Source organism: Pocillopora verrucosa, chromosome 5 (assembly GCF_036669915.1).
Source record: "Pocillopora verrucosa isolate sample1 chromosome 5, ASM3666991v2, whole genome shotgun sequence".
Lineage (NCBI taxonomy): Eukaryota > Metazoa > Cnidaria > Anthozoa > Scleractinia > Pocilloporidae > Pocillopora > Pocillopora verrucosa.
In genome coordinates this window covers 28498551-28510173 of record NC_089316.1, presented here as the reverse complement: position 1 = coordinate 28510173, position 11623 = coordinate 28498551, and the positions used below count along the sequence as shown (strand labels likewise).

The 11623-nt window shown below is 37.1% G+C and overlaps 1 protein-coding gene and 1 long non-coding RNA gene across 2 annotated transcripts; both read left to right on the top strand.

The window, feature by feature from the left end:
• Positions 1–1934: 1934 nt before the first annotated feature.
• LOC131793966 (enoyl-CoA hydratase domain-containing protein 3, mitochondrial) lies at positions 1935–6933 on the top strand. The gene is made up of 9 exons (XM_066167119.1): positions 1935–2041; positions 2417–2517; positions 2806–2938; positions 3299–3370; positions 3786–3819; positions 4412–4496; positions 5138–5247; positions 5525–5690; positions 6245–6933. The coding sequence occupies exons 1-9, from the start codon at positions 1979–1981 to the stop codon at positions 6333–6335; spliced, it is 855 nt and encodes a 284-aa protein (XP_066023216.1). The 5' UTR covers positions 1935–1978; the 3' UTR covers positions 6336–6933.
• A 1405-nt stretch (positions 6934–8338) lies between these two features.
• LOC131791344 (uncharacterized) lies at positions 8339–10110 on the top strand. Its single transcript, XR_010717488.1, has 3 exons — positions 8339–8405; positions 9451–9496; positions 9901–10110. It is a non-coding gene; the product is annotated as an uncharacterized lncRNA (long non-coding RNA).
• Positions 10111–11623: the final 1513 nt, after the last annotated feature.

Genomic DNA, 11623 nt, shown 5'->3' with positions numbered 1-11623 from the left:
GAAAGAAAACCTACTTAAAACGCCGGCCATTGTTTCGCTCGCAAATTTTCAAATTTTCAAATTTTGTTGCGACATCCAAGGCTCGCATTTGATTGGCTACCTGCGAGTTTCTTTGATTATTGACCAATCAGAATGTCTGATTTGTTTCTTTCTTTGTACTGAATTAACCCTCTTCTGCACTGAATTAACTCTCTTCTGCACTGAATTACCTGAAAACTGCATTTGTTATAACCAACCAAAACTGAGTAATTTTTCCATGTATATTATTAACATAGAAATAATACGAGAAAATTGCGGCAATTATGATAAAAAACGCTTCATATAATATTAAAAGTAGTAGCTTCACCCAAAACAATCTGTATCCTTGGTTTTTTATGGAGCCAGAACGTGTCAGGATTTCCTCGAAAAACAATAAACTTACACAAAGCAGACGAGTGGTATTAACTCAGAGTAAAAATTGTTAAAAAGATTTGGAACATTTTACCCTTTAGGATACCCACGCCGGATCCAATTTCGGCAAGCCTAAGTTAAAATCCTTGTGATGCGCTTGTCGAAACAATTATCTTTCCTTTACCAATATCTCTTGGCTGATTGACTTTACATGTAAGAAACAAAAAACAAAATCATTTGTGCGGTGGCACATGGTATGAGGCAACTACACAGCGAGTAAAGTTCACAGCGTTTCAACAGTTTGATTCGTTTGAACATCACGTAGCAGATGAATGACAATCTAGATTCTCTTTCATTTGGATTCATTTAATGACGGGCTACAGAATTTCCCCAAAAAAGCAATAGACTTTCACAAAGCAGACGCGTGGTACTTACCCAGAATAAGAATCATTGATAGGATTTTGAACATTTTTCCCTTGAGGATACCCACGCCGGATCCAATTTCGACAAGCCTTAATTAAAAACTAGTTGACGCACTTGTGGAACAATAATCTTCACTTTACCAATGTCTTTTCGCCGATTGACTTTACATGAGAAAGTTATCTTAGAATCAAACAATTTTTAGAAACGGATTTCACTATAAAAGTTGTTGCACTATGTTGCAATACATTGTCACCTTCGCACTCGCACAACACGTACAACTATGCAATTATCATAAACACGAACACCGCACTTTGTTTGATTTCGTAGTAAATAATATACATGAAAAAATTACTCATTTCTGATTGGTTAAGATGAATGCAGTTTTAAGGTAATTCAAAGCGGAAGAGGGTTACTTCAGTGCAAAGAAGTAACAAACCAGACATTCTGATTGGTCAATAGTCAAAGAAACTCACAGATAGCCTATCAAATGCGAGTCTTGGATGTCGCAACATTTGGATACGCCAAAAATTTGCCACCGAACCAATGGCCGGCGTTCTCAGCTGAAAACAGCAGCTGAAAAACAGCTCTAACAACGACCACCCGTCGACGCGTTTGCGTAACAACTTTCTTCACTTTGCCAATGTCTCTTCGAATAAAGGTTGTCTGTTTTAACATGGAACTGAGCAAATAACGTTAAAAAGTAAAGATGCTTCGACCGCTCAACGGTCATTTCCAAGTTACAGGATAAAATAATCATCATGTCCCTTGGTAATCAATTGAGTCGTCCCAGTTCACCTCGGAGATGGCAATTTTGTGAATTTTGTTTAGTATACTGTTGAATGCTCGGCTGCTGCAATATGTTCCACCATTTCTTGCAGAAAATATGAATATGGATCTTTCCTTACACGGCCCTGAATTTTATGAAAATTTGTTTAAAAGTAAATTAGACTTACTTCTTTTCGAAACTATACCAAGACCGTTAACAGAACAGCTTTACCGGCCCGTTAAGGTATCGGCACCTTCGAAAAATGGCCCCGAGGTCCTATTCCTTCCCAGCCCTAGTCCCACGCAACAATTTCACCTGACTATATCAGAATATCCGCCATCTTCTCCGTGTGGACATACTATGAGGCTTACATGACACTCATTATAAGTTGTCTTCGACATGAATAAAATGTTGCAATCGGTCTGTAGACGTGTTCCTTTTAAGAGATCTCTGACTGCCCAGGTAATTATATCTGTTCTAGACTGCACTTCGTAGGAGTGCTTCTCATAAACATGCCTTTCGTGCGTCTGTCCTCCGAGAGATCATAGTTGTGAACCAATCAAAATACAATGTACAATTCAGCGTATAATATAACCCCTTGTAGATAGTTAGTTAGCTGAGTATTCTAAAATTGTGCTGTTAAGAAAAATATAAAATGAGAACATAAATCTGTTATTTTGTAGAATCTTGTAGATAGTAAACTAAATAAATTTGATTACTTGCCATTGATTTCTATGCATGATGGTTAATTTGTGTTTAGCCGTTATCAGCTGTCACGCAATAAAAATCTTAAGCTTATTATTTGACTTTTGATATGACTCTCTGGCTGCTCTTCAGTTAAGCAAGAGGTTTCTGAGTCAAACAAAAGATGAGAGTCTCACGATTTGCAGTCAAGAAGATGGCATAAGGAGAATTGTACTAAACAATCCAAAACGAAGGTAGAGCACTAACTCATAATTGTTACTGTGGCAATCACTTTGAGGCTGCAGAATTCGTGTTACTTTCTTACACACTTTGCCAAGTCATATGGAACCATTGAATGAGTGGTAATAACTACACAAAGTCCTTCAATCATTACCCTAAAACTAGAGGAATGAAACTCATGAGTGCTTGCACGTGAAAGAAACTGTTAGTTTGGCTGGGAACATTGTGCGGATGCTGAAGCCATGTGAAAAATTGTTATTAATTTATTACTATTAATAATAGTGTGCCTTTTTTCCCTTCAGGAATGCCCTTTCCTTGAAAATGCTGGATGCAATTAAGTCAAACCTACTTCAAAATGTAGACTCTGAACTTAGAGTTATTGTCTTGTCTGCAAATGGAGGTGTTTTTTCCTCTGGACATGACCTTAAAGAACTGGTAAGGCCACAGTTCTTGTAGCAAAATGACTAGGTTGCTGAGCTGTGTTGGTTTGGCAGAGGACTTGAAGTTGGTGATCAATGGTATATAAACTGCTTTGGTGCACTTTAAAAAGCTAAATTTGCTTCTTAGGTTCTTTTACCATCAACAATTTGTAGTTGATCATCACCTTATAAGTTCTTTTGGTGTTAAAAAAATGTTCATTTAAGTTATGTTTTGCAGGAGCAGGCTACCCTTTCAAAACATTTTAAGACAATTATCACCACAAATCTAGTCCTCAGAAGTAGTTTTAAAATATTCAAACTGGCCTGCAAAGTGTATTGAGCACTGAATGAGAATTTTTTCTATTACAAATTGCAGACAGAAGAAGAAGGAACTGACCATCATGCCCAAATCTTTCATCATTGCACTGAAGTCATGACACTTGTTCAGGTGTGTAATTTAACGTACTCAGTTTTTCTTTTATTCCCTAAACCTCTAAGAGTGACTAAGATCTAATTTTTCCTTACAATATCACCCCTTAATCTCACATTAACATCACAAGTGTAAAGGAAATGATTGCCAACCAAAGAAACTCTTGATTGTCAAACAAATTCTCTTCGTCAGTACCTTAGGAAATGAACAGAGAACAGTATGGAGAATATGCATATTGAGGTTGGGAAGAAAAGGTTGATCTACTATACCTGATAGCATCAATTGTTACTAAATTTCTGTCATTTCTGTAGTAACACACAAAGAAATTGTTGATTTGGCATTAACTGAAAAGAAAACAAAAATAATTAGTTTAGAACCTCTAAACAAGAAAACACAAATTTATTTTTTTTAAAATTTAATTCAAATATTTCAGGATATTTCTGTTCCTGTCATAGCACAAGTGAATGGTAGGTATAGGAATTCACATGAATGCTAGTGCATTTTGACATCTATGGGCAGGAATATTGGCAAGAAAGTTTTTGTTTCCTAGTCAATGTGCTCTCTTTATTTCTTGCACAATTCTTTGGTGATTGCATACAGTAAGGGAAGGGCCATGGGTTCAGAGCCACTTTAACCCTTTCACTCCCAAGAATCCATTAGTAATTCTCCCTACAGTCTTTCATACAATTTATGTTAGTTTGGAGAATTTAAAATTGGATCAACCAATAATGCCTTAATTTATATATTTCTTTATTCTCATTACTTGTCTGCTTTTTATAGTACTGATACTGTAAGGAGAAATTCTGTCTAGGTCACTAGTGGGACTTAAAGGGTTAAATCATCAAAACAATAAGGTTGCTCTGAACCAACTGTATAGTACTCCGTATGAGTAAGAGAACCTTACAGAATTGTGGTTGATCATGCCAAGACAATGGTTGATTAACTAAAGAAAAAATAAATGCATATATGCCTCCATGGTCATTAATCTTTTTGCTCTGCAGCTTTCACAGAGTAGTTTTTTGTAATTTATTGAAGGTTCATTTTGTATATAATTTACAGGACTTGCAACTGCTGCAGGATGTCAATTAGTAGCCAGTTGTGATATTGCAGTGGCCTCCTCTAATTCACAATTTGCTACACCAGGGTGAGTATGCACAGAAAAACAAGACTTCAAGGAGAAGAGACACTTTGTACAATATAGAAAATTGTAGAAAAATCGTAGAAAACACCAGTTGTTCATGAAATAAACAGTATGGCTGCCAATCATTTTTGGAGGTTAGCCAGACATTTTATGGCTTGAAGCCAGATACATGTAACTAAAGAGACAAAGGCAAATTAAAAAAAAAAGGAGCATTATGTAATTATATTTTATGAAAATTCTTAATAATAGACCACAAACACTAAGAAATATAATTATTACAACCTGTTACTTGACCTATTTGAAGGCAGGTCACTAAATTTGAAATGTCCAATATAGTTTTATACTCACCATGATAACCAAAATGGTCACAGCTTGGAGTGTATTCCATAAACTATCTGAATACCTCAATTTGCTTGAGGTGCCTTCATGATCAAGGAAAACCAAGAACTGCATGCAAAGGCTACAAGACTATGTCTACATTGTCCATCTTCATCTATTAACCTACATCGCTTGTACATGAAATCAGTATGAATAACAAGGCTTGCAGAAATCTCATAAGTCTAAGAATTCATAATTTTTGAAAGCCTTTATAAATCATTACATTGTTTTATTTTGTTGTTTGGTTGTTGTTTTTCACTTTTTAGTGTCAACATTGGGTTATTTTGTTCTACTCCTGGAGTTGCTTTGGCTCGTGCTGTACCTAGAAAAGTGGCATTAGAAATGTTATTTACTGGCAACCCTATTAGTGCAGATGGTAAAGACATTTTTCCTGGCTAGAGATATTTTAGGATTTTTAAGTGACAGTTGTATCTCTATTTAGTTCTTCTTCACATGGTGTATCGAGAGAGAAGGATTAGGATAACATGGTTTAGATCCCTGCGATGTGAACATTTCCCCCCCCCCCCCCCCCTTCAGTAAGAACGTATCTATTTTGCGGCTGACGGCTAGTCACACCAACAGCTCAGTCTACTGATGGAATGCTGGATCATATCAAACTAACAACCATATTGTGTTATTTCCCAATTTAACAGATGCTCTTAAGTCTGGCCTCCTTAGCAAGGTTGTACCTGAGGAAAAACTAGAAGAAGAAGTCAATGCAATTGCTACAAAGATTGCTTCATTAAGTCAGCCTGTTGTAGCTATGGGAAAGTCATGTTTCTACTCACAAACCATGAAAGGACGGGATCAAGCTTATGTGTGAGTTTTAGCTAAGAATGATAGAAATCTCAAAATTTCACGCGAAAATGTGGTGCTTGGCTAGTTGAAACTAATTTTTAGGGTTATTTAGCTACGAAGCCCATTAAGATATGTAATACTTACATTTTGAACGTCTATAATCTATTTATGTTGCTGCAACTTCATTGAATAATTCCAGTTTAGAGCGCCTCTCAAATGAGTTTTGTCAAAACGAAACCATGTATTTCCAATTGCCAACGAGAACAAAGGAAAATATCACCATAAGCCGATAAGATCTCGAATTGAAAGCGAGTCGCTTCCGAAGAGCGGGAAAACGCAAATGAACAATACGTCAATCGCTTAAGATTTGTATCTTGTTAGAGTAGGGAGTAACACTAACTTACTACACCAAATGATCAATTGTAGAGGAGCGCTTTCCATTTTACTGTCTAGAACCAAAAGTTAAGTAATCTTAAAAGGAGAAAATGACCTTAGTGAGGCTTAAAACGGAATTTAGAGTCATAGCTTTTTTTTTTCCTATATTCACGTAGCTGTTAATTTTTGTTGCTTTTCAGAGAGGCGGAGGCAGTGATGGTTGAGAACCTGAAGCTTCGTGATGGGCAGGAAGGAATCAAGGCTTTTCTTCAAAAAAAGAAGCCATCTTGAACACACAACTGACTGTCATTAGCTGTAGTTCGTGTCTACACAATATTCAATTGCGTTGGTTTCGCTTTACTTCACTACGCTCTGTGATTGGTTAAAAAAAACTCACGCCATTCTCTTAACCAATCAGATGTAAAACCTAAATCAATCGGTGCCCGGTCACTCACGTTTCCCGCGCTTCGGGCAATGTTTGAACTCTATAATCTCATTCACTTCTTGTGATATGTCTCTTGTTCTGTTTGGCCGTTGGTATAATTGGGAAAAAACAAGGTAGGGGTTGTTCGTCAGTCCAGTGTTATACTTCAGCAGTCCAAAGAAAAAGGTACTTTATCCTCCCGGAGGAGAATTTTAATTGTTTGTTCACGTGAATTGACCTTCAAAGTATTACATTTGCGCACACGATTATTTATTTAAACTAATGTAACGTTTTTGCATATAACATTTAAAAACAAACTCAACGGATACAACGCACTAAATTGATGATGGCATGAGTCATGTCGAAACATGTCTGCAAAAGATTTTTCTCGTGAATTTGAAATTTGTTTTAAGAATAATAATTATTAATAAAATGCGATAATACAAATAAATTCCGAAATTCAAACCTGAACTCGCAGATGTGCAACATAGGTTTCTCATAGCTGAGCACTTGCAATTATCCAGGAATTGCCAGAAAGGTGTAATCATAACTTAAGAAGGAAGTTTTTCCACGCAATAACAAGTGCATACAACGTTGACAAAAGGGAAACCTAAGTTTTCGCCACGACGTAAAATCCACGAAAAGCAATGGTTAAAATAACTCTTTCAATTGAGAGGATTTACCTTCTTCGTCAGTAATAGCACTTTCTTATTTCCCTACCCGCTCTGCGAGTTAAATATACCTGTCCCTTCCAAAAAGGTTGAGCATCTTCAAACAGTCGTCAACAAGACTCTCTTCTGCCCAACGACTAATCTTTCTCGTCGTGATGTCACAAACTAGAAATTTGCGCGCGCTTGTATTAACCAATAAGATTCATAATTGATTTCTGACGTCAACGAGAGGATATCTCCCAACCTCTTTCCCAAGGTCCTCTCCTCATGCCTCGACTCAGAGGTAAAAGCAAGTTCAATAATCGTTGGGAAATGCATATATATAGTCAAGTAGATCATTTAGTCGACATGAAGAAAAGTCGAGCAAACCAAAAACATCACAGAATTTCAGGTCCTATTTACAACTACTAGTTTCAGTAGTGTTCTTAGCTGCGAGGATCTTCTAATTTCATCTCTCCACCGCAGTGCAAATATGTGAATTTTCATATATCTAAATTACATCACAGAATGTTAAAGAGGAAGTAGAGGGGTATTTCTGTTACACTAGACTTCTGCAACGACTGAACTTGACCTCTTCCAAAATGATTTTAGCGCGGACGTGTTAGCTGGAAGAGAAGATTAAGTAACATTCGCTAAAGCAGAAAGAAGGACGTGTACATGTAGGCACAAACTGAAGAGAGATTTTTGAAAACTGGTTTTAACGTTTTCATTTAGTAGTCAAACCCATTCAAAACCAAGTTTAGGATACCAAGTATAGTAAATATAGTAAGGCTCTTCTTTATAAGTTTATAAGAAGGCTCTCTGAAATGAAATAACACAAGGTGACCCTGTTAGCTTCGAGAACGTGCCTCATCTGTTGTGACCACGTGAACATGCTGCTTTTACTTCCTGGTAATGAGTAAATATAAATGAGAGGCGATTTCGTTCAAGACAAGGAACAAGATTAGTTTCGAAAAGATACAGCGAAGACTAAGGAAGGATTCTCCCCTCGATTGAACGAGTTTAAACATGGTAAGATTTTTTTTTTCCATAATTAACTTATACGCCTCTTTTTCCAAACCTTCTAAAAAATCTTCCGAATTTTACGGAAAGTGCAGATGCCATTCATTTGCTGCTAAGCCATAAAAGCAGGCTTATTGTTCGACATCTTCGCAAATATAGCATTAATATCATATGATGTGCTTTAGCTTTTTCTTTCAGGGTTGTTCAATAATCATAACAGCTGTTGCTTTTCTTCTTTGCCTTTCATATTCAAGTGCATCACCGGTGAGTTTTACAAATTGTGAGCGATTAAGAATTCTGTTGCATTTTGATAGTGACTCTGGTGGAAATCCGCCAGCGTAACAGTTCTTTGTTTTTACTGAGATTTTTAAACGATTTCCCGGTTTGAGTAATATCCCTAAGCTAAACCTTTCAGAGAAAAGTTTTGTAAGAGTGAACGCACAGTCGTTCTTAGACATAGACGATAGAGGATGGTGACTGGGCATGCTTAATTACACCTTTTTATAACTCAAAGATTGATTTGGACTTCAGGCACAAATTGCGTGTCATAAAAATTTACAACAGAAGCCAGGGAAAGCTGATTACACTGATGAAGACATTTCCGTATTTTAGATCTGAATCGCCCTTACGATCTATGATTCTCCTCCTGTTTGCATTGCCCTTTTTGGCTTTTTATCTCAATTGCCCTCTGAAATACGCAGCTCTTTCTTGTTCTCTTTTAAAAACACTTTTTTTATGCTTCTGCAAGTGATATTGGTTTTTTCACCTCGCCACTCAACTGCATTTAGACATTTTCAAGAATCTAATTTTATGGAGTACCTTAATGAATGTTTCTATTTTTGCGCTGATGTAGTTGCTTGATATGGAAATCAGAGTTACGTGATTTATTCTTGAAATTATCACAGTTCTAATAATAGTAAACACTTCTCCCAAGGTTTTTATCCCAAAAAGCCAGTGACAATAGAATTTCTAGCTTGAAAAATCCTGAAAGTATATATTGCGAAAAAGTTCAGGGCGCACAGTTCTTACAATCACCCATCCCAGCACGGCCACTGTCTAATAATAGCCATGATAAGACTTTTAAAAAATTTGTCTACATCTACTGACTAAGATTCGATGGATGAGTTCTTACGTACTCTGTTCTGCCATTCGCAAAGCCTTTGGAACATAACAATGCATGCTTTTCCTTAACAGAGGTTATCACAGAATCCTCCACCTTGCATTCTGAATCTGTGTGATCCATCAATACTAGGGTTTTGAGCGAGCCCTCCCTCACTCCATCACTGATTATCGTACTAAATTTTTACAGGTTTCTGACAGGATCTCTGCCAACCTTGAAGTGCATAGGCGCATAGGTAAGTAAAATAATTTTTGAGACGATTAAAATGTAATAGTTAAGTTATTAAATCTGATGCAGTCAGTTGTAATAACCCAGGAGAAACAGATGTTTATTAACAAGGTGAAGTCTGATCGCTTGTGTGAGAGTATAGTCCTCAAAGGACTATTTTTATGAGCATTGTACAGTAATCATGTCGTTTCCTTAATTAACTACCACCCACCCCATGTTCTTTGGATTATGAATTTTTTTATCCTTAATTGTCGAATTATTCTTTTTTCAATGTTTTTTTTTGTAATGAGGATATGTAATTACTTGTTCATTTGCATACTTACCAATTATTTTATGTATGTAATGATATTTATTTGTCATGTATCTAATGAGTAACCCGGTAGACATTGTTGTTTCCTTCATTTCTAACAGCCAGAGGCTTTCCTGGATTAAAGCTTTGCGGCGGAGGAATGCCAACTAAATGCTGGGCCCATGAGTGGAAATATCAATGCTTCTTTGACACCTACTGGTTAAATTGCAAAGTCGACTTTAACGGGCCTAAATTGAACTGTCCTGTTTATAAGCACTTTTATTATGGCCATCTGAAATGCTGTTACGTTAAGTGCCCCTAGATAATTGTGTTAGGACGTTGTAAAATTTTGTTATTTTACTTAAAATAATCAAGTTTCGACACAATACTCAATTCCTTAAATTGTATTTTATCTATGTTTCAGTTTGTTATCATCCCAAGTTAAAAAAACAAGCCTGAGAGGCTTTGGAAAAGGATAAAGTAGAATAGTATAATATAATAAAATAGTAGAATATATAATTTTAGCGCCATGTATCGCCCCTCCATCCATTTTAAATATGTAGGCCGACCATGAAAGCCCACAAACTATCGCTGTGCATCTTCATATTGTGTTGTAGTAAACGGATTGAAATTAAAATTGTACACGATTGAAAACTTGTTTACTGGTTTTTCTTTGCGCTTTTTTCGACTTCGTTTTCAATATCTATTCTATATGGAGAGACGTCAGTTCCAATTTTTGTATTTTTTACGATGTCAGAGTCTCTATATAACAGAAAGGATAGGTTGAAAAAATCTGGACTCTAGGTTCATCTCGGTTGCAGTTGCAGTTTATTTTATGCGTCTTTTTCTTTTTTATTTATTTAACACCGCTCGGAACCGTTTGACGAAAAAATATAATTTTAAAACTATGCTTCGATTTAATTCTTTCTTCTTTGAGGAAACTTTACAAAATGCAACAACCGGGTAAGGGTGGGACAAGCCTTTTTTTAGGATATCCACTCCAGACCCCTCTCTATTCAGAGGAAGCAGCGCATCCCTAGAAAAGGCTGCTTGGTGGCCTGGGTAAGCCGAATGATCGAATGATGTTATTGTCTCTGTTAACAAGCAAGCGACCACGTTACGCCAGACCACCTACATGTAGAGTTATAACTGCGACTTCAGTGCCATCTAGCACCTGTCGTTTTCGTCATGCTCCATCGCTGTAGGTCTTTCCTTCCCGCCTGCGCTCCGTACGTTTAAAGTGAAGACCAGCTTGCGCGCGCCAATCCCACTCTTTAGGCCCAGGGAAGATTTAGAGCGGCTCGACAGGCTGAGACGGCTGTAAGATCCGTATGGTTGTAGTTTTTACATCAGAGGTGGTATCCCCCATCTTCTGGCTTAAGAGCCCGCTGTCGGAAGAATGATGTCTATTTACCCATAGCTGGAGCACGGTCTCTCTGTCATGTCCTTGAACCTAGGGTCATTGCACGACTGAACTGTCTATTACACCTGGTTCGGGACTCGTTATTCACTGGCAAGCCAACTTACTCAGAGCTAACCTTCACTTAAGGCCTTTCACTATCCGCCACCTGTGACCTGCTAGGTTTGGGATGGTCGCCACAGATTTGCCCAGAGTCCCTGTCTTAGTCTAATGCTTTTAAAATAAATGCATATTGTTTGATTTCCACAGTCCTGGTGTGTTATCCAATATAATTTTCCTGCCCCACCTCGGTTCAGCGCTGTCTGTTTCTCTAGAACTTTGCTGAAATCAACCAAAAAAATAAAGATTGCGTTACATATGTCACGTTACCTAATTTACATCAAGCCTCGCTTTGATTATCACTTCTCAGAAAGAAAGCGGAAGTG